The following is a 24,919-nucleotide window of genomic DNA, read 5'->3' as shown; positions in this document are numbered from 1 at the left end:
GGTAATAGCTATTCCTTCAGGTATCATGATCAAGAGATGTACTAAAACTTCAAAACAACATAAAAAATAAATATTCATCAAGTAACATTAAAAAAGGTTGAATTAATAAGAGTCTAAAATGTATATGCATGATAAAAACTTTCACTTTATATAAAATCGACACAAATCCATGTGTCCACAACCCTGCACATACATTGCCAGCAGGATTTCAATGTTTAGTGACTCTAGAATGGATCCATATCCACATACATATGACACGTAAATCATACATCCAAATAAATATCCCAAAATAGGAACATGAATTCACACGTCCAAACAGATGCCGCAATACAAAAATGTGAATCCACACACTCGAATCACCCTCGAGTCCCTCGGGTGCTAAAAACATACGTACATATCCAAAATAATTATACGAACCCATCGGAACATTATAATTACCAATATGAGCTCATTGACTCAAAAAATTAATTTTACTTAACTCTGTTAACTTAAGGTCTTTAGTTAGGAACTAAGTGTACCAAATCACTCTCAAACCTCTCAGGACCCGAAACACCCATAACCGCATGTCATAAAATACTAAATGAACCTAGGGGAAGTCTCAAATAAGGGAATGTGGATCATAACACTTGATTTCAGTAGAGGGGTTGAAGTTGATCTGGATCAAATTAAAGTAATCGAGGGGATACCAGATATATTGACAAGCAAGAAGGAAGTGCAAAGGTTTGACAAGCCTGACAACAACTTTAGGAAGAATTATATCTAAATCTTCGTAAATATAACGACATGACCTATCGTTTTACTTTCTAGATCCTTGTTATCCTAAATAAGACTTCTTGTATGTGCTTTTGCTCTTTTTTAACTTGCAGAGATGGTTAGTTCGGTTTTGGAAGGGTTCAGGTTAAAATTAGAACACTTAGTTCCATAATATTGGCTTTAAAGGGTTTAGTTTGACTTCGGTCAATATTTCTATTAAATGACCTCGAAATCGAGATTTGATGGTCTCAATAAGTTAGTATGAAGATTTTGGACTTGGGCGTGTGTTCGGATAGGGTTTTGGATGACCCGGGAGCATTTCGGCGCCTAAAGTTGAAAGTTGGCTTATTGAAGGTTTTAAAATTCTTTAAATTTGGTTTGGAGTAGGTTTTGGTGTTATCGAGGTCTGTTTGGGATTACGAGCTCGGGAATAGTTCCGTATGGTAATTTAAGACTTGCACCCAAAATTTGATATCATTCCGAGTAGTTTAAGTATGATTCGACACGTTCAGAGCAAGTTGGAAGAACTTGAAGTTCATAAGTTCATTTGATTTGGTTTGGGGTGTGATTCTTAGTTTTAGAGTTATTTTTCGTGTTCCGTGAGGTTGAACAGGTCCATTTTACGACTTCGAACTCGTTGATATGTTTGGACGAGGCCTCAGGGGCCCCGGATGCCATTCGGACGATGCGCGGAAGTCGTTTGGACTTAGAGAAATGGCTGAAGCAGCAGAGCTTCTGGTGCAATCGCACCTGCGGAGAGCTAGCCGTAGGTGCGAGCTCGCAGAAGCGAGCCAACGACCGCTGAAGTGGCCTAGCGTGGGCTGCCCAGGGATAACAGAAGTGAAGCTTGGACCGCACCTGCGAAAATGCAGGTGAGAAGAAGGAAACTGCAGAAGTGAGAGAGGGCACAGATGCGACACGTGCGCCACAGGCGCGGGCTCACAGAAGTGGGCCATTGTCCGCAGATGCAGAAGTTGGCCAGCTGAGGGAGAGTCGCATCTGTGATACTCCTTCCGCAGATGCAGAGCCACAGAAGCGGCCTATTCTACGCAGAAGCGGAAATCGCTAGAGGCAGAAAGGTCCATTTAATACGGGATTTGGGCCATTTTTAGTTCATTTATTTCACTTCTTGGCCGATTTTGGATGCTTCTTAGAGAGGGATTTCCGCCTAGCTATTGAAGGTAAGTAATTCCTACCAAATGTAAGTTAAATACATAGATTGTGGGTAGATCTTAACATGTAAGATTGTAAAAATTATGGGTTTAGATGAAAAATCTAGGTTTTGATAAAAATGGGATTTAACCATGAAAATGGTTGTGGAATTGGGTAAAAATGATATATTTGAGTTTGTAAGGTTATGGGTAACAATTATCTTCTAACATTTCAGGAATCCGGGCACGTGGGCCTGGGGGTGAATTTTAGGAATCTTCCAATTTGGGTAAGGTAATTACTCTAATAGCTAGATTATAAACTTTTGAACATGTGTTGATTAATTTATATAATATTTGACTAGTTCTGGGTTGTTTGGCACCGAGTTGAGGATTTAAAGCGTATTTGTGGATCAAAAGTGAGCTTGAGAACGAGGTAAGTCTCTTGTCTAACCTTGTAAGAGGGAACTCATCCCCTTAGGTGTATTTTCTTTGTGAATTACTTGTGTGGGGAGCTACGTACGCACTAGGCGACGAGAGTCCGTGCATAGCTATATCCCATGAGATGTCCGGGTAGTCTTAGATTTACATCATGCCTTGACTGTACTGCTATGTTTATTATGCATGTTAATTATCTAAAATAAAGTTGAGATTAGGGATTGTAAGGTTGAAACTCTCCAATTTAGACCTTCTATTTTTGGGAATCATTGAGGAATATATAATAACTCTAAGAAATACATATCCACTTGCGTTGCAAGTACTTTCGCGAGTGAGGTAAGCTTCTCTACTCTCATGGGAGCGGGTCGTTCGCCTCGGCAGATTAATAGATGCTTCTATGGTTCGTGCCATTCGACCTTCGGCAGTGCACATAATATATTTTCGGATCGGGTCGTATGACCTAGGCATAAATCGTGCGTGATAATACTCGGAACCTGATTACACCTAATATTATTTCATGGCTTGTGAGGTTATAATTTATTTAATGACAAAAGTTGAATCAGGGTTAGTAGGTGTTGGCTAGAGAGATTCTTGGGATTTTAGCATCAGTTGAGGGACCATTTATTCACTGCTTGTTATGGTGTTGTTGTTGTTCTTCTTCTTCTTATTATTATTATTATTATTATTATTATTACTATTATTATTATTACTATTATTATTAGTATTAGTATTATTATTATTATTATTACTATTAGCATTATTATCATTATTATTATTATTATTATCATTATTATTATTATTATTATTATCATTATTATTATTATTACTATTATTATTATTACTATTACTATTATTATTATTATTATTATTATTATTATTACTATTATTATTATTATTATTATTATTTTCCATATTCCATACCTGTTTATAATTCCTGCATTTTATTATTGGCCCATAGTAAGTATCCATGTCGACCCCTCGTCACTACTTCTTCAAGGTTAGACTGGATACTTACTGGGTACATGTTATTTATGTACTCACGCTACACTTCTGCACTAACCGTGCAGGATCTGAGGCAGGTGCATTAGGTAGACATCCCGACGCGCACCCCTGATACTCCGAGACTTAGTGGTGAGCTGCTTTCGAGTCCGTTCTGCAGCACCTGAAAAATTTCTTTTGTATTTACTTTTGTCTACTCTACTTCAGACAGAAGTTTAGTATTTTGTATATTCTACTAGTAGCTCATACACTTGTGACACCAGGTCTTGGAATTATGCTAGTAGACATTTGATGATTTTTGAGAATTTATTTCATCACACTTGTCTTTATAATTGCTCACACTTTATTTTACTAGACTTCTCACCTTTCACTTATTTAATAATTAAAAATCGACCATTTCTAAAATGTTAAAAAGGATAATTACATGGCTAGTTCACCGTTGGCTTGCCTAGCGGTGACGTTGGGCGTCATCATGACCTATATCCAACATTGTTAAGGACTCTTTCTATACTTATCACTTAAACTGCTTGTCATGTCCCACTGCTTGAGGATACTTCAGTGTGTAGTCCTAGCACTCCCCGAATTCATCATGTACTGACTTAAATTTTTTTGAATAGGAACATGCTATCCTCAAAGATTGGATAGGAATAGGATCCTTAGAGGCTTATCAAGATAATTTCCATCTCCAAGTAGGACATTATAGAAACTGATACCATTGGCCCTATATAAAGAGGTGAAAACATCATCACCATTCACGGTAAATGTGTTTACCTCTTGGGCAGTCTGGTCAAAATCTCCTTTTTAGCAAAGATAGGTGCTCCAATCCTTCACTTCCATGACGCTTGTTCTCCTTCTTCAGTGGTCCCAACCTATCAAATACTGAGGTCCTTGATTTCGCAAGTCGATCAAACATAGAAGGCTTCTTATTAAGCGTCGTAGACACTTCTTTAGCAGTAAGTTACAACTTGCCCTTTTAATGGAAATACGGATTGGCAGGGGTTGTTTGTAACCCAATCCTTCACGTGATTGCTTCAGTGGGTACCCTTTCCATCATCATCATCTTTTGAGTAGGGTTTGAAGCTTCAGGCGGGAGCTTTCCCAACTTGGATGGTTCATTGGGATCATATCCAGCTTTTGCTAACAACTTGTAGGCGTTTGGGTCAAAGCCCCCATCTGTGCGCTTTGCAGGAAGTGCTAGATTTAGAAGTGAATTGTGGTTTGATGATTTGACAAACCCTTTAAGGAACTTTGTATATGACTTAATTGCATCAATTCGCTTGATAGGAAGGGTCAAGTCTCCTAACACATTACCTTGTAGTTCAGAAGATGGATCTTCAACCTTCCTTGCCTTTGGGACATAACGAAGAACATGAGTCACTTTCTTACTTGAAGATGCCTCATTCATCTTGTTCCTATCATAAAGCACCTGATCTTTTTCAACTGTAATCTTTGCCTTGCTAGTTGTGACATCAACCTTCTTTGCAATACTTTTGGTTGGCGTCATGTCATCAACCTTAACCTCATTTAAGATATAATCTTTAAGTAGAATTTTTGCATCGGCAAAGTATGATTCAGCCTCGGTAAAGGTCTTATCATGAGCAACTATCTTCTTTTCGACCCCATCTTCACAGTACTTCAAGCACTGATGGTAGGTAGATGAAACCACTTTGTTCTCGTGTATCCATGTCCTTCCTAACAAGATATTATATGAGGTCTTTGCATCGATCACGTGCATCCATGCACTCGAATGCAAATCTCCCATATTTATTTCCAATTTGATAGCCCATATAGCTCTTTGCCCCTTTATTGAACCCTTGAATCATCAAAAGACTTTCACATTGTTCATCCATCGGTATGCCAAGCTCTTTGACAGTACGAATTGGGAGAATATTGACGCCAGATCCATCATCGATCAAGATTCTATTTATTCTTTGTTCTCGCACAAAGCCAACCATGAATAGGGGACGATTATGGTATGTTTCACCAAGAAAAGATCATCATTAGTAAATGTCATTTTTTGCATCACAAATGTTCGCCTTTTCAAAATTCTTAGTGAGTTTTTCAGGCAAAGGAGGTGACAACAATGATGGATCCTCCTTCTTTGTCTGTTCTTCATCTATATTACAATATGAGGCCTTGATATATTCACAGGAAGCTTGTGGGTGTAACCAGCTTGGCAGGAATTCATTCAATGTCACTGGACGACGTAGCCTTTGATAGTGATTCTCCGCCATTTTTGCTTTCTTCCAATTCTTCTTTATCATTTTCTTCTTGGGTCTTTTCACCATTTCCCCCTAGTCAATTGCTTATTTGATTCCCTTTGTGAATTTGTCTTGCAGAGTCCCCGCCGAGTCACAAGAATCCAACCTTCATCATCAGTTTGATCATCACGTGATTCACCTTCCTCTTGAGATCTTTCCTCTACTATTATTTTATACACTATAGGGAGAAGCAATGGTTTGCTCACATCGATAGGTTCAAAGTCACCAAATTTAATCATATTTGGTGATGATGTAGTTTAGATGCCATCACATTCATGTACTTTGACAAAATTGCAAAGGAAAATGGGATCAAGTGAACCAAAAATGAAAGAGACTTGATTCGAACTGTCTTTCTCATCCTCAAGCAAGATTTTTCCTTCAGCGGCCAAGTCCATGACTTTCTCCTTGAAGACAAAGCACTTTTCAATATGGTGGCCAATCAACCGATGATACTTGCAATAATTCGGATCATTAGTCCTTCCAGCTTCAGGTAACTCAATGAGTTTCAACTTAAGGAGTTCTTCAAAAATTGCTGGAACATCAGACTCCAAGAATGGATATTCTTTCGCTTGCATTTCCTTCAGAGTTAATTTTCGGCTAACTATATCCTGTAAGGATGTTGTCTTCACACTTTGCTTCTTACTCACTTTTGTAGTGATCTTTAATGGCGAGGCGTTAACATTCATTGATTCCTTGCTCTCAAACTACGGCACGTACTTTCCTCATTTCTTTATTTCTTATTTATCCTTCACTTTACGAGGTTCATAAACAGGTGGCCCTTGATTTCCACTTGAAGACATGCTTAACTCCATATCATGAGCATGTGTAGCCAATTCTTCAAAAGACTTAGGCTTGATACCCTATAGGATGTAACAGAGTCTCCAATGCATTCCTTGGATACATATTTCTATTCCAAGAATTTTACTAAGTCTGTCTTTGCAGTTGAGGCTTACATTCCTCCATCGATTGATGAAATCAATGAGTGGTTCATTCTTCCATTGACGCGTGTTTGTGATTTCAACCATACTTATAGTGCGCCTTATACTATAGAAGCGATTGAGAAATTCATGTTCAAGTTTCTCCCAACTAACGATGAAACCAGCCTTGAGATCAATGTACCAATCAAAAGCATTTTCTTTTAAGGAACAGACAAATTGCTTGACAAGATAATATCCATAGGTTCCAGCATTATTACAAGTTTTGACGAAGTGTGCAATGTGTTGCTTTGGATTTCCTTTTCCATCAAATTGTTAAAAATCTGGGGGTTGATAACCTGCATGTATCTTCAAACTATCAATTCTCGTAGTGTATGGCTTCGCATATGCAAGAGAAGACTTAGCAGCAACATCATGCTTATTTTTTATGGTTCCCATGATGAAGTCTTTCAATTGGTCAATGGAAATAACCCCATCAGATGAAATCTGAAATTCTTTAGGAGTCGTTGTCTGCCTTGCAGATGAGTCTCCTTTATCTTGCATCATAGGGAGCTTTCCAGGTGCATGACTTGAATCTCCCTCCATCATTCTTTCAACTCTATCTTCCAGCTTGACAATTTGATTATCTTGATCTTGCATATGCTTCATCAATCCCTCAATTGCCTTTGTCAAATTTGTGAGTTGTTCTTCAATAGTTGAAGTCTTAGTCACCATTGCTTGGATAACTGTCGTGGATGGTGGAGCAAAGCATGGATTTTCTCTTACACCATACTTTGAGTGGAACAACTCACGTGGAGTGCTTAGAGCAGATCTAGTGATCAAGACATCATCATTATCCTGTGTGATGAGATTCTTAGATCTAGATGGGCGAAGTAGAGCCAATGTCTTCTTAACGATTTCAACAATGTTCGCTCCTTCTTCCAATTCAGATGGAAATGATCTTGCCCCCTTTGAGGATCGAAAATTAAAGATAGGAATTGATGCAGACGACATTTGAAATGCTTTTTGTCCCAACAAGTTTGCCTTGTTCCTAGTGTCATGTCCTACGTTTTTCATAGTAGCATCCAGTAAGTTTTTCACATCAGATGAAAACTTGGAATCCGTAGCCTTAGCAGTAGTGAGTTTGAAGTTGATCTTCTTAGGAGCCATTTCTGTGTTCTTGAAATTTGATAATTGAAGAGATGATAGGTAGAGATTGTCCCACTGGGCATGCCAGAAATTTGTAACAACAAATTTTCGCGTCGAGAAAAATAAATAATCAAGACTGAAAAATTACGCAACAAATGTAGTATTTGGTTTCAGTAAATGATGAGTGTTACAATCTCTATAGTATTCCTCTGATTCTTCAAGAATGTAAACTATCTTGATAAGCTTGATTTTAATTTTGATTCAAGGGCTTGTAAAACTTGGTCTTGAATCTCTTTCTTGAGCTTGAATTTGGATTTGATCACGAATAAGTAATTTGATCTTGAACGCCTCGGTATTTGATTGGTCCGTTTGAACTGACCAATACCATCTAGACACTTGGCATGATTTAATTGGCTCATTTATTTGGCTTGGATTGCCACGTCACTTGACACGTCGAATGATTTTATTGGCTTGTTCTTTTGACTTGGATTACCACATCACTTAACACGTGGCATGAGCTGGGGCTTTAAGATGGGCTAATAGCTATTTGGACCTTGGACTACTGAAGTGGGCTTGTCATTTAATTTATAGTCCAATCAAATGGACTAGCCCAACACATATATTGAATTTAAATAATTAGCCCAATTTACTATCCACAATATTTGTTTGGACTAAGGTCTTGAATTTAATATGGTCCAAATTATTTTATGGATTTAAATCCAATAAAATTTAAATGCTTACAATAACAATTATTTATATTATATGTGTATATAATTTGCGTCCGAAAAACATATGTAAATGCAATTTTTTTTTATTCAACAATAAATTATTAATTACAAAAACTACTAAGAATCTGCTTGGACTGGTTTTAAAAAAGTGATTTTTCATCAAAAATAATTTTTAAGTCAAAAAGCAATAAGTTGGAGATTGCTTTTGGTTGTTTTTAAGCAGTTTTAAACTTATTTTAAGCACTTTTGACTTTGCCAAACACTAAAAAAAGTTAAAAAGAGTTTAAAAGCTGATTTGACCAATTTAAAAGCTCTAAGGATTATGATGGAATAAATAATATTTCTCCATTATTAACTAGAGGTCTTAGGAGTGGAAATTTAAAAAGTCCCCTTTAATAAAATCAGGATTTATTAGAGCTTCAATGTCAATAATGGACACCGAATGAAAAACAAAGAAAATAAGAAAAAACTGCCTCTCGTTAACCAACGGCGTCGTATTTACGTCTCAGTTCCCTGCATATCCTAAATATCAACATTCGAAAGAATCGAAGTCTTTAATAATAAAAAGTCTCTACTTTGGCAGAGAGTAGTGTTTACTGTCAGCATATCAAAGATCCGCTGGTTCTCATCAGTATAACAGAATAGAGACTTTGTGGTTTTAAGTTTTAACGATTTGGGTTCATAACTACTAAAAAATTGCTTTAAATGGCAACTTCGGAGGAGAAGGTGGTAGCTGTGATCATGGTTGGTGGCCCCACAAAAGGTCTTTTCACTATTTTTGCTATTTTAGATATTATTATTATTATTGATTCTTGTTCTTCATCTGTATCCTAATGGAAAATTGTAGGTACTCGTTTTCGGCCGCTTTCTTTTAATACACCGAAGCCGCTATTCCCTTTAGCTGGTCAGCCTATGGTTAACCACCCGATTTCTGCTTGCAAAAAAGTATGTTCTTCTACTTCTTTGTACTTCTTAGTGCTGTGAGTTAATTTACTGTTTTTCTCCTTCTTGAACTGTATCCACCGTAACACTAAAACCACAAAACTACTTTGTCATGTTAATTAATACTCCAGTAAAATGACAACATTCTACCCATTATAATAGTAAATTTACCTTGATAGGTAGGTTTAGTCGTTATTTATTGTATACTGGGTAAGGTTCAGTTACTTTGATACTGCAATAATAGTTTTGTAATTTTGCTTTTGTAGTGAATAAAGCTCAATGACCACCTTAAATTAAATCCCTCGAATTCTGTATCAATCAATTAACTATATCTGAAGCACTAACTAGTTTGGTTTGGTTGTATATATCATATTTGTATAAAAGGGCGGCCCGGTACACAAACCATCCTACGTGAAGTTCACGCAAGGTCCGGGGAAGGGCCCCAAGGGGTGTTATGTAGGCAACCTACCCTTCAGTGAGTGATTCCACGGCTCGAACCCGTGACCTATACGTCACAGCGAAATATTCTGCTTTTTAAAGATGTAAAGATGTATCATAATTTGACTATATTCTTAGGTTGACTATCAACCTACCACAACCCTGTTTTATCCGGGATTGGAACCTGCAAGATCAGGAATTCAACATACTTACAAAAAAAAGGAAGTGAAAAAGATTAAGCCTTTTTTCCACTTTGTGGTGTTACCTTGATTCTTGATTAGTTTTTATTTATTTGATAACTTGATTAATTTTAGCATTTATCTGTGTAATTTAGATTAAAGACTTTTCTGCGTTTGCTTCAAGTCCACCTACTAGGCTATGATGTGAAAATTATTGTACAGTGGTTTATGACAGAAACCTGAATGTCTGTATTGCAGATACCCAACTTGGCACAAATTTTTCTCATTGGATTTTACGAGGAGCGGGAATTTGCCTTATATGTCTCTTCAATATCTAAAGAGCTTAAAGTCCCTGTCAGGTGAACTAGGGCATTGGTCTCACTTGATAGTGTGCTGTTTGATTGAGCGAATTTTCTATATTCTGTTGAGAATTCTTTTAGACTGAGGTTATCCTGTTGGTTTTAAACACGACTCTTTGTCAATGGTTCTTTAGATATCTGAAGGAAGATAAACCTCACGGGTCTGCTGGTGGCCTTTATTATTTCAGAAATTTGATCACGGAGGAACTTCCGGTACGTCCAACAGAATTATTGTAGCTTTATTAATTAGACATTGTATGCGTTGAACTGATCAGGAACACATTGTATGTGCTGATCTGCAATCCTGCATCTGCCCTCTCCTCTTCCACACATGGCCAGAAAGAATTTCAATGAACATGTCCTATTTATGGTTGTGCCGTTGCTTTTTGCATACCAGACTGAGTAGTACATTTTGACGAACAATTGGTAAAAGAAGGCATTAAAATTGTGCAAACATCCCATGGTGCATGGATACGTTTATCATGTTATTTTTCTTCTGTTAGCATTCTCTATTGGCCCTTGGTGATCCTTTTTTATTTTTTGTTTCTTTAACGGGCAGTCTCACATTTTTCTGCTAAACTGCGACGTGTGCTGCAATTTTCCACTGCCAGAGATGCTTGGTAGGTATGCACTAGTTTCACAGTTGTACCACCACCCCCTTAAAAATTAAATTGAAGATAGAGAGCAGTCAAGCTCTTTTCTTTTCCACAAAATTATTTGTAATAATTCTCAGGCTCTCTATAGTTTCAGCTCAAATATTTGACAATTCTGAATGCAGTTGCCCATAGAAGATATGGTGGAATGGGTACATTGCTAGTTATCAAGGTAAAGTTCTAAGCTGAAGACTGACTGCTTAGTTTCTTGACTTAGATCGGCCTCTTATCATATTTGTACATACACAGGTTTCGGCTGAATCAGCCAACCAGTTTGGAGAGTTGGTTGCGGATCCTGTTAGTAAAGAATTGTTGCATTACACAGAGAAACCTGAGACATTTGTACGTGTTATTACTAAATGTCTATTTAGGTTGTTGAAGTACTGATGCTTTCTGGGGTGCAACTAGATTTTATACTTCATTTCTGAATGCCTTTCCTTATATACATTTCATAAAATGCAGGTAAGTGATCTGATAAATTGCGGGGTTTATGTCTTTACCCCAGAAATATTTAGTGCCATCCAGGACGTGTCCTTAAACAGAGAAGATAGAGGTAATTTATCCAATAATGTTCCTTTATCCAGTTGGTTTTACCACAAAATGCTTAACATTTATGTTTCTTCACTATGTTGCTCGGACTCTCCGAAAATATCGATGGGTGTGTGTCGGATCCTTCAAAAATAGTGTATTTTTGGAGGATCCGACACGGATGCGGCAGCTATTTTGGAGAGTCCGCGCAACATAGTTTCTTCATGCATTTTTAAGAATGTTGATAGCTGTGTCTCCCACTTTCCCTAATCCTTACCACATAATACCAGCTAATTGTTTTAGATAGGATAAATGCTCCTTACCATGCTGTGGAGAATAGATTAGCATAGCTGACGTGCCTTACATCTTTCACTACTGCTATCTTAGAAAAATTGTAGATCTTATGCAGTGGTGCAAGAACCTCACAGATGAAATACATCCTAAGCCCTTCCCAGACTACATGCCAAAAAAGAGTGTGGGGTGATAGTGTGGTACTGTTTAGGGATCTATTTACCATTATAAATCCAATTTGACGACGTTTCTCTTAGCAACTAGTTCTAATTACTATCTATTTACACGCCATTCGGTATATGTTCAATTGTTCATTGTATTATTCAGGTTATGAGATGGGATAAGTTTATTATTTTTTCTTAAATTTTTTTCCTCGTATAATGAGTTTGGGATATAACCTTTGCTTCATTTGTGGTTGTTGTTCTCTTATTTCAGCTACCCTGTCTCATTTTTCCAGCTTTGAAGCTCTCCAGCTTGCGACAAGGTGATTCAAGTGTTATTTGACTTTCTGACCTCTCAATCATGCATATCAGCATGGGTTTTGTGTTGTAGCCTAATTAGTCATGAAATAAGAAAGGTCTAATAGAGCTTCAATATCAAACCTAGGTCCTACTTTCACCCATTTAAGTGTGTTATTTTCTTTTGAGAATATATAGTGTTACTCTCTCCTGAGTCATAACTCATAACCATGTTTTACATTTCAAAGTCATAATAACCCTGTATTTTATTGGCTTTCTTGAGGCGTTCTTTTGTTTGTGAATTTGCTACCACTTGATCCCATGTACCTTTTCCTGATATTTCTTTTAAGGTTCTGGCATTGCACTATTCTAGTATTACACTGAGAATTTAAACTTTTTTGATAAGGTAAAGGTTTTATTAACTAAAAGTACCAAGATGGTAAAAATGAGTACATGAAAACAAATAGATACATATGAGCAGCGTATTACATGTTCCGTCCTAACAACTCCAGAATCTCCATATATTGCTCCATATTTTCCAGTATACTACTCTTACACCAAAAGTACAGGTTTATGCAAACATTTGCTTTTTTATTCTAGAGGTGTCGTACCTTTTGCCTTCAAAAATCTTGTTCCTTTCCCTCCATATGGTCCAAAATATGCACATAGGGATATTACTCCAGAGCTGCTGCTGACTCTCATCTATCCTTTGGCTCTTCCAACTTTTCAATAAGCTTCTAACACTGTTGGGCATCACCCATGAAACACCACAGATATCCAGAAAGAGGCCACACCACTGTTTAAAGTGAGTGTTTTAGCTTATTTTTTGAGACTGGGCGCAAAGTCTGCATTTGGTATGATCAGTCTTTAGGACGCATTTTTTACTGTCGCGCGGAGTCCATTAGTAGTCATTCCACTTTTATAACCACCACTACCAACAACAATAATATACCCAGTTTAATCCTTGTGTACGCAGACCTTACCCCTATCTTGTGAAGATAGAAAGACTGTTTCAGATTAGACCCTTGGCTCATACCCTCGGCTCATAGAAAAATTGGTCACAACATTTAAAAAAAGAAATACAAAAGTGTAGAAGCCATAGAAAAAGGATGCACAGTAAAACAAGTAGTAATAGAAATCTAAGAATAAGAAAATACGATAATAATACTAATGCTACTGGTCTGGAAAAGATATGATCGACTACCTACTAGCTTTTTACTCTAATTCTCGACTACCTACTATCACGGGTGATGTCCTCGACAAGCTGAAGATGTGTCATGTCCTTCTTAATCACCTCTCCCCAATACTTCTTCGGCCTACCTCTACCTCTCATTATAGCTACCATCGCCAACCTCTCACACTTCCTCACTGGGGTATCTGTGCATCTCCTTTTCACATGCCCAAACCATCTCAGCCTCGTCTCCCACATCTTATCCACCACGGAGGCCACTCCAACCTTATCCCGTATATCTTCATTCCTAATCATATCTCTTCTAATATGCCTACACATCCATCTCAGCATCCCCATTTTCGCTACTTTTATCTTCGGGGCTTGAGAGTTCTTGACCAGCCATCAATCTGCCCTATACAACACAGTCGATCTAACAACCACTCTGTAGAACTTGCCTTTTCTTGGTGGCACATTCTTATCACACAAGATACTGGATGCAAGCCTCCATTTTAGCCACCCGCTCCAATACGATGTGTGGCATCCTCGTCGATCTTCCCATTACCTTGAATTATCGACCCAAGTTACTTGATATTTTCTCTCTTGAGGATGACTTGTGTAACAAGCCTCACTTCCACGTCAGTCTCATAAGTTTCGTCACTGAACTTGCACTCCAAGTATTCATTCTTAGCCCTACTTAACCTGAAATCTTTAGACTCCAAGGTTTGTCTCCAAACCTCCAGCCTATAGTTGACTCTGCTTCGCTACTCGTCAATCAATACTATGTCGTCCGCAAATAACATGCACCATGACACTTACCCCCTAGATGTGGTGTTAGTTCATCCATCACCCAGGCAAATCACTTTCATAACCACCATGATTTTTTTTCTAACAAATTTATTAACATTTGGTTGTCTATTGTCATAAGATTATGCAACATAGCTGGCTCAACGACAATGCTATCAAAGGCGAAAAACGCAAGAAATCTCTAAGGTTCGTGGGGGCTTTAAGCAAAAAGCGCAAATAAAGCGTGGACTTTAATGAAAAAAAGAGGCAAATGGAGAAAAAATACAAATATGTGTGTAGTCAAGAGTAATAATTATAAGCATGAATAACAAACATATGGACAAAGAAATTGAAAAAACAAAATTTGTAACAAAGTGAAATATCAATTGTTTAGTGTCGCCTCCTCGGGATTACACTCATTAGCAAGGAAAAGCATGCCTTAGTGACTTGATGACAACATTGAAGCGACCGCTAAGCGAGGCGAAGTGCTCAACATGTTATGCGCCTCGCTTCAGGGTTTAAGCGCGCCTTTGATTACACTGGTCAACTGTTAGGATTGCACCCACTGACTTCTCTCTATATTGAGCCGTCAAAGTGGTGTTAAAAGACATTTTACTTCTATTAATTGTCTTCTCCACTTACCTTTTCAATAGGTCCCTTCCTACAGATTTTGTTAGGTTGGATCAGGACATTTTATCACCTCTTGCTGGAAAGAAGAAACTGTACACATATGAGACCATGGACTTCTGGGAACAGATCAAGACTCCAGCGTATGGTCGTCGTTATCATTACTGGTTACTTTTCTTATGTGCGGAAATGTTGACCACCATGACGATGTGTGTGTTTAACTTTTCAGGATGTCTTTAAAATGTTCTGCTTTGTATCTCGCGCAATTCCAGTATACCACTGCCCATCTACTTGCTAGCGGAGATGGCACCAAGAATGCCACAATTGTTGGGGATGTTTACATTCATCCATCAGCCAAAGTACACTCAACTGCAAAGGTAGTTCCATCTTCTGTTTTAAGGTCATTCTTGCACTAGGGCCTTTTCAGCAAAAACCGTTTGTCAAAGAGTCAAACTACATTTTTGCCCTACCTTATGTTCAAATGTCACTTTTGTAGTTCAGTACTGGGTCAGAGACTTCAGAAATTTGTGATTCACTAACACTTATATGAGATGTTATGTGCGGAGCTAAGATACAATTTGTTAAAATTTAAGCGCGACATCGCAACATCTTCCCCTTAATCCTTATTTAAGTTTGCACTTCTATCTATACAAAGTAGATGTGTTGATTGACAATTATTTGATAAGAATAATGTATAGCTCTTGTGAATCTTTTACCATGGAGAATATTGAAGAACTATTTAACAAAAAATATTAAAATTCCTTTGCCCCAAGGGCATGGCCTACAACCTAAAGCCAAGATTTGAATTCAAGCAAAGTCGACACTAGGTCAATGCTTCTATCTGCCTTAGCCTTGGTAGGTAGAGCTACCCAATATATGTGCTGGTATGAGTGGGTTTTAGTTGAGATGGGTTTGGGCTGACTCATAACAAATCCTAAGTATTCAGTATGCTTTATGTAGAGGAAGTTTAATGGAGTATCTAGGTTACTAACCCTTGTAATCCCTGGAGTTGTAACCACAAATAATGGATCAGCTTGATCATTCTAGTACTTTCTAAAAAGCTTACGTTTTTGGTGGCATCAGTTTGAACTCTCCAATATTACATAGCTAGTTGTTACTGCATGTCTGACTTGCTCTTTTCATCTTGGTTTATCTCAAATGAGACTGTTTACTTAAGGAGTTGTGGTTTGGAGATTGTTGAAGCTTGTTGTTTTTCTTTGTTTTCGCTGAATTCGTATGTCCCTGGACAAACAGATTGGTCCGAATGTTTCAATATCAGCAAATGTTCGAGTAGCTGCTGGTGCAAGACTTATCAGCTGCATCATTTTAGATGACGTAGAAATCAAGGTATCATGTAAAAAGAAATTAGCGATGCAGTGAAACAAAAATGTCAGATATAACTGGATATTTTCTTAACTTGCAGGAAAATGCAGTTGTCATGCATGCTATAGTGGGATGGAAATCATCCATTGGGAAATGGTCTCGTGTACAGGTAATTCAGAAAATTGGGGAAGAGTCTAGTATCCAGGTTATATCACTGGAACTAACTCATAGCTTTGACTTGTTCCCAAAGATCATTAGTTAGTTTTCGTCAACAATCTTTTCTCCATTATCTGCTAAGTGGTCCTTAAATACGCCTTTGTCACTTCCACAACATTCTCAATGCAAGACTTGCTGGACTATCAGAAAATCTCTCATTCTTTCTGGCGATCCAATCATTTTGTTGGTCAAATATGCAGATATAACTATTTCAATAGGGTCAACCTCCTATTAGTGTATGTTACTATAACCACATGTTCTCTTTGTTTAGTGTCATCTCTTAGTGTGCATTTGTGCTATTGGAATTGCTAGGAAGACGCAGCTTCTTTATATTATTGCCTAAGCTGGCAACTTTTATAAGTCATTCCGGCTGTTGGTGCCCTACCATTGTGTATGATGAAAGAGTAGTAGTGGCTCTCCTATCTGATCCTTTCTGTTAAAGACATAATTACGTAAATAAAAGTATGCTCTCTCTAACAAGTTAAGCATTTAGATGAGATAGTCACATACTTCAACATGGTATCAAAGCAGGTAGAGGTGTCGTGAGGTAGTGTCTTACTGCCACCCATTATCTTAAAACAAGAAGGAAATTCCACGTGCTTAGCCAATGAAAAAGAATTAAACCCACATGTGGAGGGACATGTTAAAGATATATTTAAGTAAAAGTAAATTCAAAGGGGAAATAGCATTTTTAGTCCCTAAATTATTGCAATATTCTGATTTTGGTCCCTGTGTTATTTGACTAAGCACATTAGACCTTTAATTAATATAACCGTGTGATTTTAGTCCTTTAGACTAACAGAAAGTTGAAGACTTAACAATAATTGTTATTTAAAAATACAAAAAATTCAACATAAGAAAAAGAAGAGCAGATATGTGTTCAAAGTTGTTTTTTCCTTTCTTCAAATGTTGAAAACAAGCTTCTACTTTTTGGAATTTTCAATATTGATTCGTTAGGCACATGTGGAGGAAATTAGTTTATTCAACTTTTCATCTTCTTATGGGTGAGATTTTGAAGGAGCAATGTTTAATTAGTTGGAGGAAAATACTTCTATCACTCTCTCTATGTGCTCTTCTTTTTTAAATTTAATTTTCTGTATTTTTAAATAAAATATTGTTAAGTCTTTAACTTTCTGTTAGTCTAAAGGACTAAAATCACACGGTTATATTAATTAAAGGTTTAATGTGCTTAGTCAAATAACACGGGGACCAAAACCAGAATATTGCAATAATTTAGGGACTAAAAATGTTGTTTCCTAAACTTTTAGATGGGATGACCACACACTTAACACTATAAAAAGAAAAATCGGGGGTCTTACTAAGACATAGCTGAATCTGTATGTCTGACCGAGTATTGTGTGCTGATTCAGGCTGAAGGAGACTACAATTCTAAACTTGGGATTACAATTCTAGGTACTAATTTGGCTTTAGCTATATTTGTAACACTCTCTTCTTGCTTTGCTAATTTGACATTATTTTGTCGATGTTGCAGGCGAAGCTGTGACTGTTGAAGATGAAGTCGTCGTGATTAACAGCATCGTCCTTCCAAATAAGACACTTAATTTAAGTGTACAGGAAGAGATTATTCTGTAAACTCTCGACGTTTTGATTCCAAGAAGCTCTGTACCAGCGAGGATCGTCCAAGACACTTTTTGCTTATTCGTACTAACCTGTAATTTACATCTTGTTAATTGTTTATGTCAATTCATGTGAGTTAAAATAAACTCCATGAATGTTTTCTTATTATATTGATTTTAGATTGCAGGCTGATTTTGTTTTCTCCTGATTCTATAAAAGTTTACGTTCTTTTCTATTTTCAGTTATTCCGAGAAATGGCTAGCTCAATCCTACTCCACGACCATCATTGTTGATTCTCAACTGCATTTGCTCCATGTCATCCATACTGCTCACCATTAGTCAGGCACGCAGCAAAACCATAAATGTTAAGAAAATTAGTTTTGGGCATAATTCTACCTTAAAAACTAGTCACGAAGTTAGAAGAATAATACCAATGGCCTAACCAATGTTTGATAAACTTAATACCCCGGTCACACTAGCACCTAACCAGATTTGGTACCTAATGCATGACTACTGTTACGGAAATAGATTTTGAATTTTTCTCAATCCTAAAAGTTTTCTCATTAGGTAAGAATTGAACAAGAGCATACAAGGAGGTGCTCGTTTCGGGGACAACTTGCAATAAATATGCTAGAAATAGTGCACATCCTTCTAGCTCGTTTCCTCAACTAACATAGGGCAAACTTAAATTAAACATGTTGGAAATAGTGTATATCGTGCTGTAGATACACATTCCATTATTAACTTTGAATCATCTCACTTGTGATAAAACAAAAGTTTGAAATTAAAAGGTATCTAAATACGGGACATTATCATTCTTTCTAAAACAAACTAAGAGGGACTAAAATAAGCTGCACTTTCAACATGCTAGGAGTTGTATAAACCATTGAAGCTACAACATGATATTGGAGTTTCCCCTTTTTCCTTACAAAATTTTTATTTTATGTCTCACTCAATCAACACTAGTTTTGTGAGAACTTTTTTTGTCCTACGGGTTAATGAGCCCAAAAATGTAAGATTTGGGTCCACCAACTTGTGAGAAAAAAGATGCCTCACACAACTAGTGTCAATTGTGTGAGGAGTCTGGAACCTAAGTAACTATTTTTTTGGACTCAAGAGATCAAAATTGGTGCATAAAAGAACTGAGTAGCATTTTATATATAGCACATGTTTTACGTTAACGACCAGTTACCCCGTGCCCCGTTAACGTATAACGCATATAAAATATGCGCTATACTGCATATAATAATTGCCATGGTAATTAATAGTATAGCACATGTAATACATGCGCTATATGGACCTAAGGAATTTATAGTTGCTCACTTAAGGCCGAATGTTCATTCTTGCATGAATTTGAATAAATTTGCCTTTGTTCTTCAGCATCCTTTGTACATCTCTTCATCTTTATCAATATGTACAAAGTTCTCTTCGAATCTTTCTACGATGTCTGATGATCGAAAAGTTAGGGTTGCATTATATTGGGGCGGTGAGATTGTGGTGAAAAATAACTCGATGTACTATAGTTGTTCTCTACGGTGTACTGTTAAGTTGGCACTCATATTGGAGTATCACATGTTGGTATCTCTGATTTGTAAAAGAATGAGTGTCAGTAAATGCTTGGTTAATCTTAAGGTAACCGAAAAGTATCCGTATTCGTTTACTTCACAAAGTTTGGCTTATTATGTTGGGTTTAACATCGATGACGATAAAACTTTGCAAGATTGTTTGAGGACTCTGGATTAACACATGGATGTTCTTGTGTTAAGCATGATGGAAATACACGTAATGTCTGAAGACGTCAACAAGACTGATGTTCTGCAAATTACGGCTAACACTCAACCATCTGGTGGTGTTTTGGAGTTGTTTTATCCGAATATGTACCGTGTGAAAGAGTCTGGCATGATCTAAACTTATCTCCACGGGTTAATGAGGAGCGATGACACAACTTCTCGCCAATACAACATCATTGAGGGTCGCCAAGTTTACAGAATTCACATGCCGAGTGGTAAATTATAACTTAGCTTGTTGTAATATAACTATTAATTTTATGTGTAATATAGAGTTAACTCTTATTTCTTTCATAAGGGTTACCGGCCAAATATAAATTTTACAAGTTATAAACCAACCAACAGTGGGAATCTACCTACTTTTGGAGGGATGGATCATGCTGGTCCATCTTCGAGTCATCAACAATTTGATAATGTGTATTATGGGCTATCTACAAATTATAAATAGTATGTTTAAGCGTTAAAGTTAATATATTATGTTGAGATATACAAAATATTAATTATTTGATTGGTTTTGTAGGGAAAATGAGCAACATGACGGTCTTGTCCTAACTCAGTTGGGCGATGACGATGTTTTGAATCAGGATATGGCAGATGCACAGAGTGAGCAAGATGATAATGACTATGACAATAACGCTGATTAGTCAGGCGATGAAGTACCCTTCTTAGATGAGAGCATAAAAAGGAACCACATTTCACAGATGAGAGTGACAATGAGCAACCAGATTGACGATGGAGCATGATGCCACCATTGAGCATTCTTCGTATATGAAGACTCCACCTACCGTTAGACCAGGAGTGTACGAGTCGCGTGTGCCCTTTCATTCAAGGGAGATTCCCTACCTTGATCACTTGCCAAGTATGCCGGATGCGGATGTCCTGACAAGGGATCTTGATGAAATTCGTACAATAATACAGGATGAAAGTAGACTAACTGAGCACTATAAAATTATGCTTTTGAATGACAAGACTCGCCTCACTAGGGCGGTGCAAATTTATAGCATACAAAACTTCCGTGAGATCGAGGTTGCTTAGTAATCTAAACTAAAAAATCATATAAGGTGATTTGTCATAGATGGGATCAAGGTTGTAAGTGTTACGACCTGACCGGTCTTTTTGAGTACTAGCCTTAATGTATGGGTTCTGAGACCTCTCATAGCTTCATTTCATGTTTATTGATTTGTGTGCGTGTTCCGTGTCGCTTTTCGGAAAGCTCTTACGTAAAATTTTGAAGAAAATATGAGTTTTGATTTAAAATGAAGTTTGGGTTGACTAGGTCAACATTTTGGTAAACGACTTCGGATCGGTATTTTGATAATTCCGATAGGTTTGTATTATATTTTTGTACTTCTACGCACATTTGGTTGGGGTCTAGGGTGACCCGAGCATATTTCGGCACATTATGTGAAAAATTATAAAAACAAAATGAGTTTAAAGTTGAAATTCTTGAGTTTTGATGATCAATTCTTTTTAGTTGATGTTATCTTGATGATTTGAGGTAGTGAGCAAGTAGTAGGATGTTATTACACTTGTGTTCATGTTTGGTTTGGAGCCCTAGGGGCTCGGTTGAGTTTCAGATGTGTTACGAAAAAGTTTGGAATAGCTGATGCATTGTTGTTGCTGGTGCTAACCTGCAGATCTCACAAATGCGAGATACTGCTCGCATCTTCAAATGGGGATTGGGAGTGGGCACTTCGCAAATGCTAAGTTTTAGTTGCAAATGTGGACTGGGGGAGCTCCGCAAATGCGAAACACCTGTTGAATTTGTGACACTTGGGAAGGATAGTCAGCTTTTCAAATGCGAAGCTTTGATCGTATTTGCACATGAGGGACAGTTGCAAATGCGAAGCTTTTTTCGCAATTGTAACTTCTGGGAGCCTGTTGCACTGGTCTCTTTTGCGATCAGTGTTTCGCAATTGACATCTGTAGCTGGGTAAAATAGGGAAAAATCGAGACTTAGCTCATTTTACACCATTTCTCAACCTTAAGCTCTCTAAGGCGATTTTTGAAGAACTTTTTCTTTCCAAACTCATTGGTAAAAATCATTAAGTAGTTTTCAATCAATTTCAATTACTTTTCATGAGTTTTAACATCAAATCTATGAATTTCATGGTAGACATTAGGGGTTTTGAGTAGAATTTAGGAATTTTGCAAAATTGAGATTTAGAACTCAAATTGAGGTCGGATTTCAAAACAAATTACATATTTGGGTTTGGGGGTGAATGGGTAATCGGGTTTTGGTACGAATCTCAAATTTCGACCACGCGGGCTTGAGATTATTTTTTTTTGACTTTTTCACTTTAGTTAAATATTGAACCATTTCACTTGTGGGTACTTTCTAAAGCTTATTTTTGATTGTTTGAATGTTATTTGGCTAGATTCGATTGGTTGGAGGCTTGTTCTAATGGAAAAGCCGTGGTTGATTGTTGATTGTGTTCCGGAATGAGGTAAGTGTCTTGCCTAACTTTGTTGGGAAAATATTTCATACTAATTGCCAGGGTGTGTCACAGGCGTATATGCATGTGCCCGGGTTTCCATGCTCGAGAGAGGGAATTATATGTTTCTTTGTGCCTTTGTTGAACTTGATGATCTCTTAACTTATGCTTCATTTAATTCGATGATTAATAAACTCAACTATCTGCGTTAGAAATCATGTTTGGATATGTGTCATCTTAAAGAGAATTTAATGTGTTGTTTTAGAGATTTGTTTGCATACTTAAATTGATCGTAGTATCAGGAACCTATATCTATACCTGTCATTGTTATGTTACTTGAGCTTCTTTTTACGTAATAAGAAATGATGATTGGAGCCTTAGGGCTATGTTTGGCACGATGGGTATTTCCGTGTGATTGATATAATGTTGGCACGATGAGTATTTCCGTGCAGCTTGAGATGAGATTAGTTTGTTGTTTATTACCATGTGATAATAAAGGAAGTTGGATTTTTGTTATGATTACTCATTCGTTAAGCACTTACACACCCTTTACTTTGGTTTCCATTAATGTTTGTTGTTTCGTATGATACCTTCCGTTTGAGTTCCTTATGCAGTTACCTCTGTGGTTTCACTTTGTCCTGTTACTGTTATAGTTATATCTTTACCTTGTCTATTACTATTACACCTACGCTTTTACTTGATTTACTTATGCTACATGTCCTATTCGAATTCCTGCCTTTACTTGTTATTAGCCATACATATTACATGACTCTATTTGTCATGTGATTTACTTGTTAGATGCCTTAACCTGCTACATGTCTTCACTCACTACATGCTTTCAATTACTACATGTCTTTACTTACTATATGCTTTTACTTACCATATGCCTTCATTTATTAAGTGCTTTTACTTGCTACATGATTTCATATATTGAATGCCTTCATTTGATTACTGTTCTTAGTTGACAAACATCTTTACTAGATTCATGTCCTACTCTTTTTTGCTTAACCGGATTGGGTGAAGTTTAGATTGGTTATGTGTTATGCTTTGTGGAAGCCTTATCATTATATACGATGACCTAGGTTTTGATACTGGACTGCTCATCTTACTATGTTTGAGTTGTATTACCTAGTTGAATATCGTATGTTCATTTTCTCCGTGTTACATTGTGAACTTATCCCGCGTTTGGTTGTTGTTGTGGTTCCATATGATATTACTGTATATTGGGATCGGATTGCACGCTCCAATAATGGTTATTATATATATGAGATCGGGTTGCACGCCGTAACAATGTTTATTGATATTGGGATCGGATTGCACGCCGCAACAATATTTATTATATATATGGGATCGAGTTGAGCGCCGAAATGTAGAAGATGTATTATAGTTATTCTTGTCTTTTGATTTCTGTTATCGTATTGTTTTGCGAGACTGAGAAGTGGTGATATTCTGGGGCCCTCTGTCGTTTATATTCTTGTTTCATTTATTAGGTGATTATTTGTGTATCTTTCTTATATTGGTTTATCTGCTTAGCATATGCACAGGTAAAAAAATAATAAGTGAGTATCTTTTAACTTAAAACCTCGCAACTACTTCACCGAGGTTAGTTAAGATAGTTGCAAAGTACATGGGGTCGGTTGTACTCATATTACACTTCTACACCTTGCGTGCAGATCTTGGAGCCGCATAGCTGTGGAAGACGAAGCCTTGTATTGAAGACATACCTGCGATCCAGATTCAAACTACCTCTTGTCCATGGTAGTTTAGGATATCATCTCTGTTTATGTAAACTTCAAACGAATATCGTATTTATTGTTCATATCAGTTTCTAAATCTAAATCATAGTGGCTCGTGACACTAGTCCTTGAGAGGTTATATAAAATTTGGTCATTTTTATTTCTTGTTATTAATAATCTGTCGTTGCGTTCTTTGTTCTATGTTTGGCTTACCTAACATTAGGGTTAAGTACCATCACGACTAGGGGTTTATGGTCGTGACAAGTTGGCATCATAGCACTAGGTTCATATATTCTATGAGTCATGAGCAAATGTCTAGTAGAGTCTTGCGGATCGGTATGATGACGTCCATACCTATCTTCAAGAGGCTACAGTGCATTTAGGAAACTTTCCTTCTTTCTTTCCTTATCGTGCGACCTTGTTTCAGCTTGAAAATTGCAACTTTGATTCTTCTTATTCGTCCGTATGTGATATTGAGCACTATGTATCATTATGCGCCGAAGGCTTGTAATATTGCGGATGGGCTGCGAAGGGTTGTGGATGTTTGATTACCGTCGCGATGTGTTATTGTAATGACTCAGCCGGTTGTTTCATGTGTTGTATCCTCGTTCCTCTACTTATCGCTTCTTCTATGTTCATTTGTGGTTATGTAACTTGCCGGGGTGGTTGGTTCGGTTCCGTGGAAGTGTTGGTGTAAATTGGTACATTTAGTCCCATGGTTGGAAGCTTAAGTTGAAAGAGTTGACCAGTGTTTGACTATTATGTAAATGACTCCGGAATGGAGTTTTGATGGTTCCAATAGCTTCGTATGGTGATTTTGGATGTAGTCCTATGTCCGAATATTTATTTGGAGGACCTAGGTTAATTTGAGGCTTTTTGGAAAAAGTTGGAAGTTGAAGGTTTGGAAGGTTGATAGGTTTGACTGAGAGTTGACTTTATTTATGATGGATTTAGATTTTGGTTCCGAGAGTTGGAATAGGTATGTTGTGTCATTTGGGACTAGTGTGCAAAATTGGAGGTCATTC

At 37.2% G+C, this 24,919-nt stretch overlaps 1 protein-coding gene across 4 annotated transcripts; it reads left to right on the top strand.

The window, feature by feature from the left end:
- Positions 1-8,931: 8,931 nt before the first annotated feature.
- Positions 8,932-24,095, top strand: LOC104089412 (uncharacterized). 4 transcript variants are annotated; one of them, XM_009594311.4, is made up of 15 exons: positions 8,935-9,153; positions 9,238-9,335; positions 10,208-10,308; positions 10,443-10,521; positions 10,868-10,928; positions 11,087-11,133; positions 11,211-11,303; positions 11,424-11,514; positions 12,216-12,264; positions 14,846-14,962; positions 15,049-15,196; positions 16,074-16,166; positions 16,243-16,311; positions 17,729-17,771; positions 17,851-18,139. In XM_009594311.4, the coding sequence occupies exons 1-15, from the start codon at positions 9,096-9,098 to the stop codon at positions 17,949-17,951; spliced, it is 1,248 nt and encodes a 415-aa protein (XP_009592606.1). In that variant the 5' UTR covers positions 8,935-9,095; the 3' UTR covers positions 17,952-18,139. The 4 variants fall into 4 exon arrangements, with proteins under 4 accessions (XP_009592611.1, XP_009592598.1, XP_009592618.1 ...); XM_009594303.4 differs by lacking the exons at positions 17,729-17,771; positions 17,851-18,139 and adding an exon at positions 23,832-24,095 and having other exon boundaries at positions 8,933-9,153; XM_009594323.4 differs by lacking the exons at positions 17,729-17,771; positions 17,851-18,139 and adding an exon at positions 23,832-24,095 and having other exon boundaries at positions 8,934-9,134.
- The last annotated feature ends 824 nt before the right edge of the window (positions 24,096-24,919 follow it).

The sequence above is a fragment of the Nicotiana tomentosiformis genome, chromosome 9 (genome assembly GCF_000390325.3).
Source record: "Nicotiana tomentosiformis chromosome 9, ASM39032v3, whole genome shotgun sequence".
NCBI classification, from domain to species: Eukaryota; Viridiplantae; Streptophyta; class Magnoliopsida; order Solanales; family Solanaceae; genus Nicotiana; species Nicotiana tomentosiformis.
The sequence above is the reverse complement of the archived record's forward strand: the minus strand, read 5'-3'. Positions and strand labels throughout refer to the sequence as shown.

Excerpts from the sequence above, each read along its gene's own strand:
- LOC104089412 (XM_009594303.4), top strand. The coding sequence starts at position 9,096 with ATGGCAACTTCGGAGGAGAAGGTGGTAGCTGTGATCATGGTTGGTGGC. Across the intron at positions 11,134-11,210 it reads GTACATTGCTAGTTATCAAG|GTTTCGGCTGAATCAGCCAA; the intron begins GTAAAGTTCTAA and ends GTACATACACAG. Across the intron at positions 11,515-12,215 it reads CTTAAACAGAGAAGATAGAG|CTACCCTGTCTCATTTTTCC; the intron begins GTAATTTATCCA and ends CTCTTATTTCAG.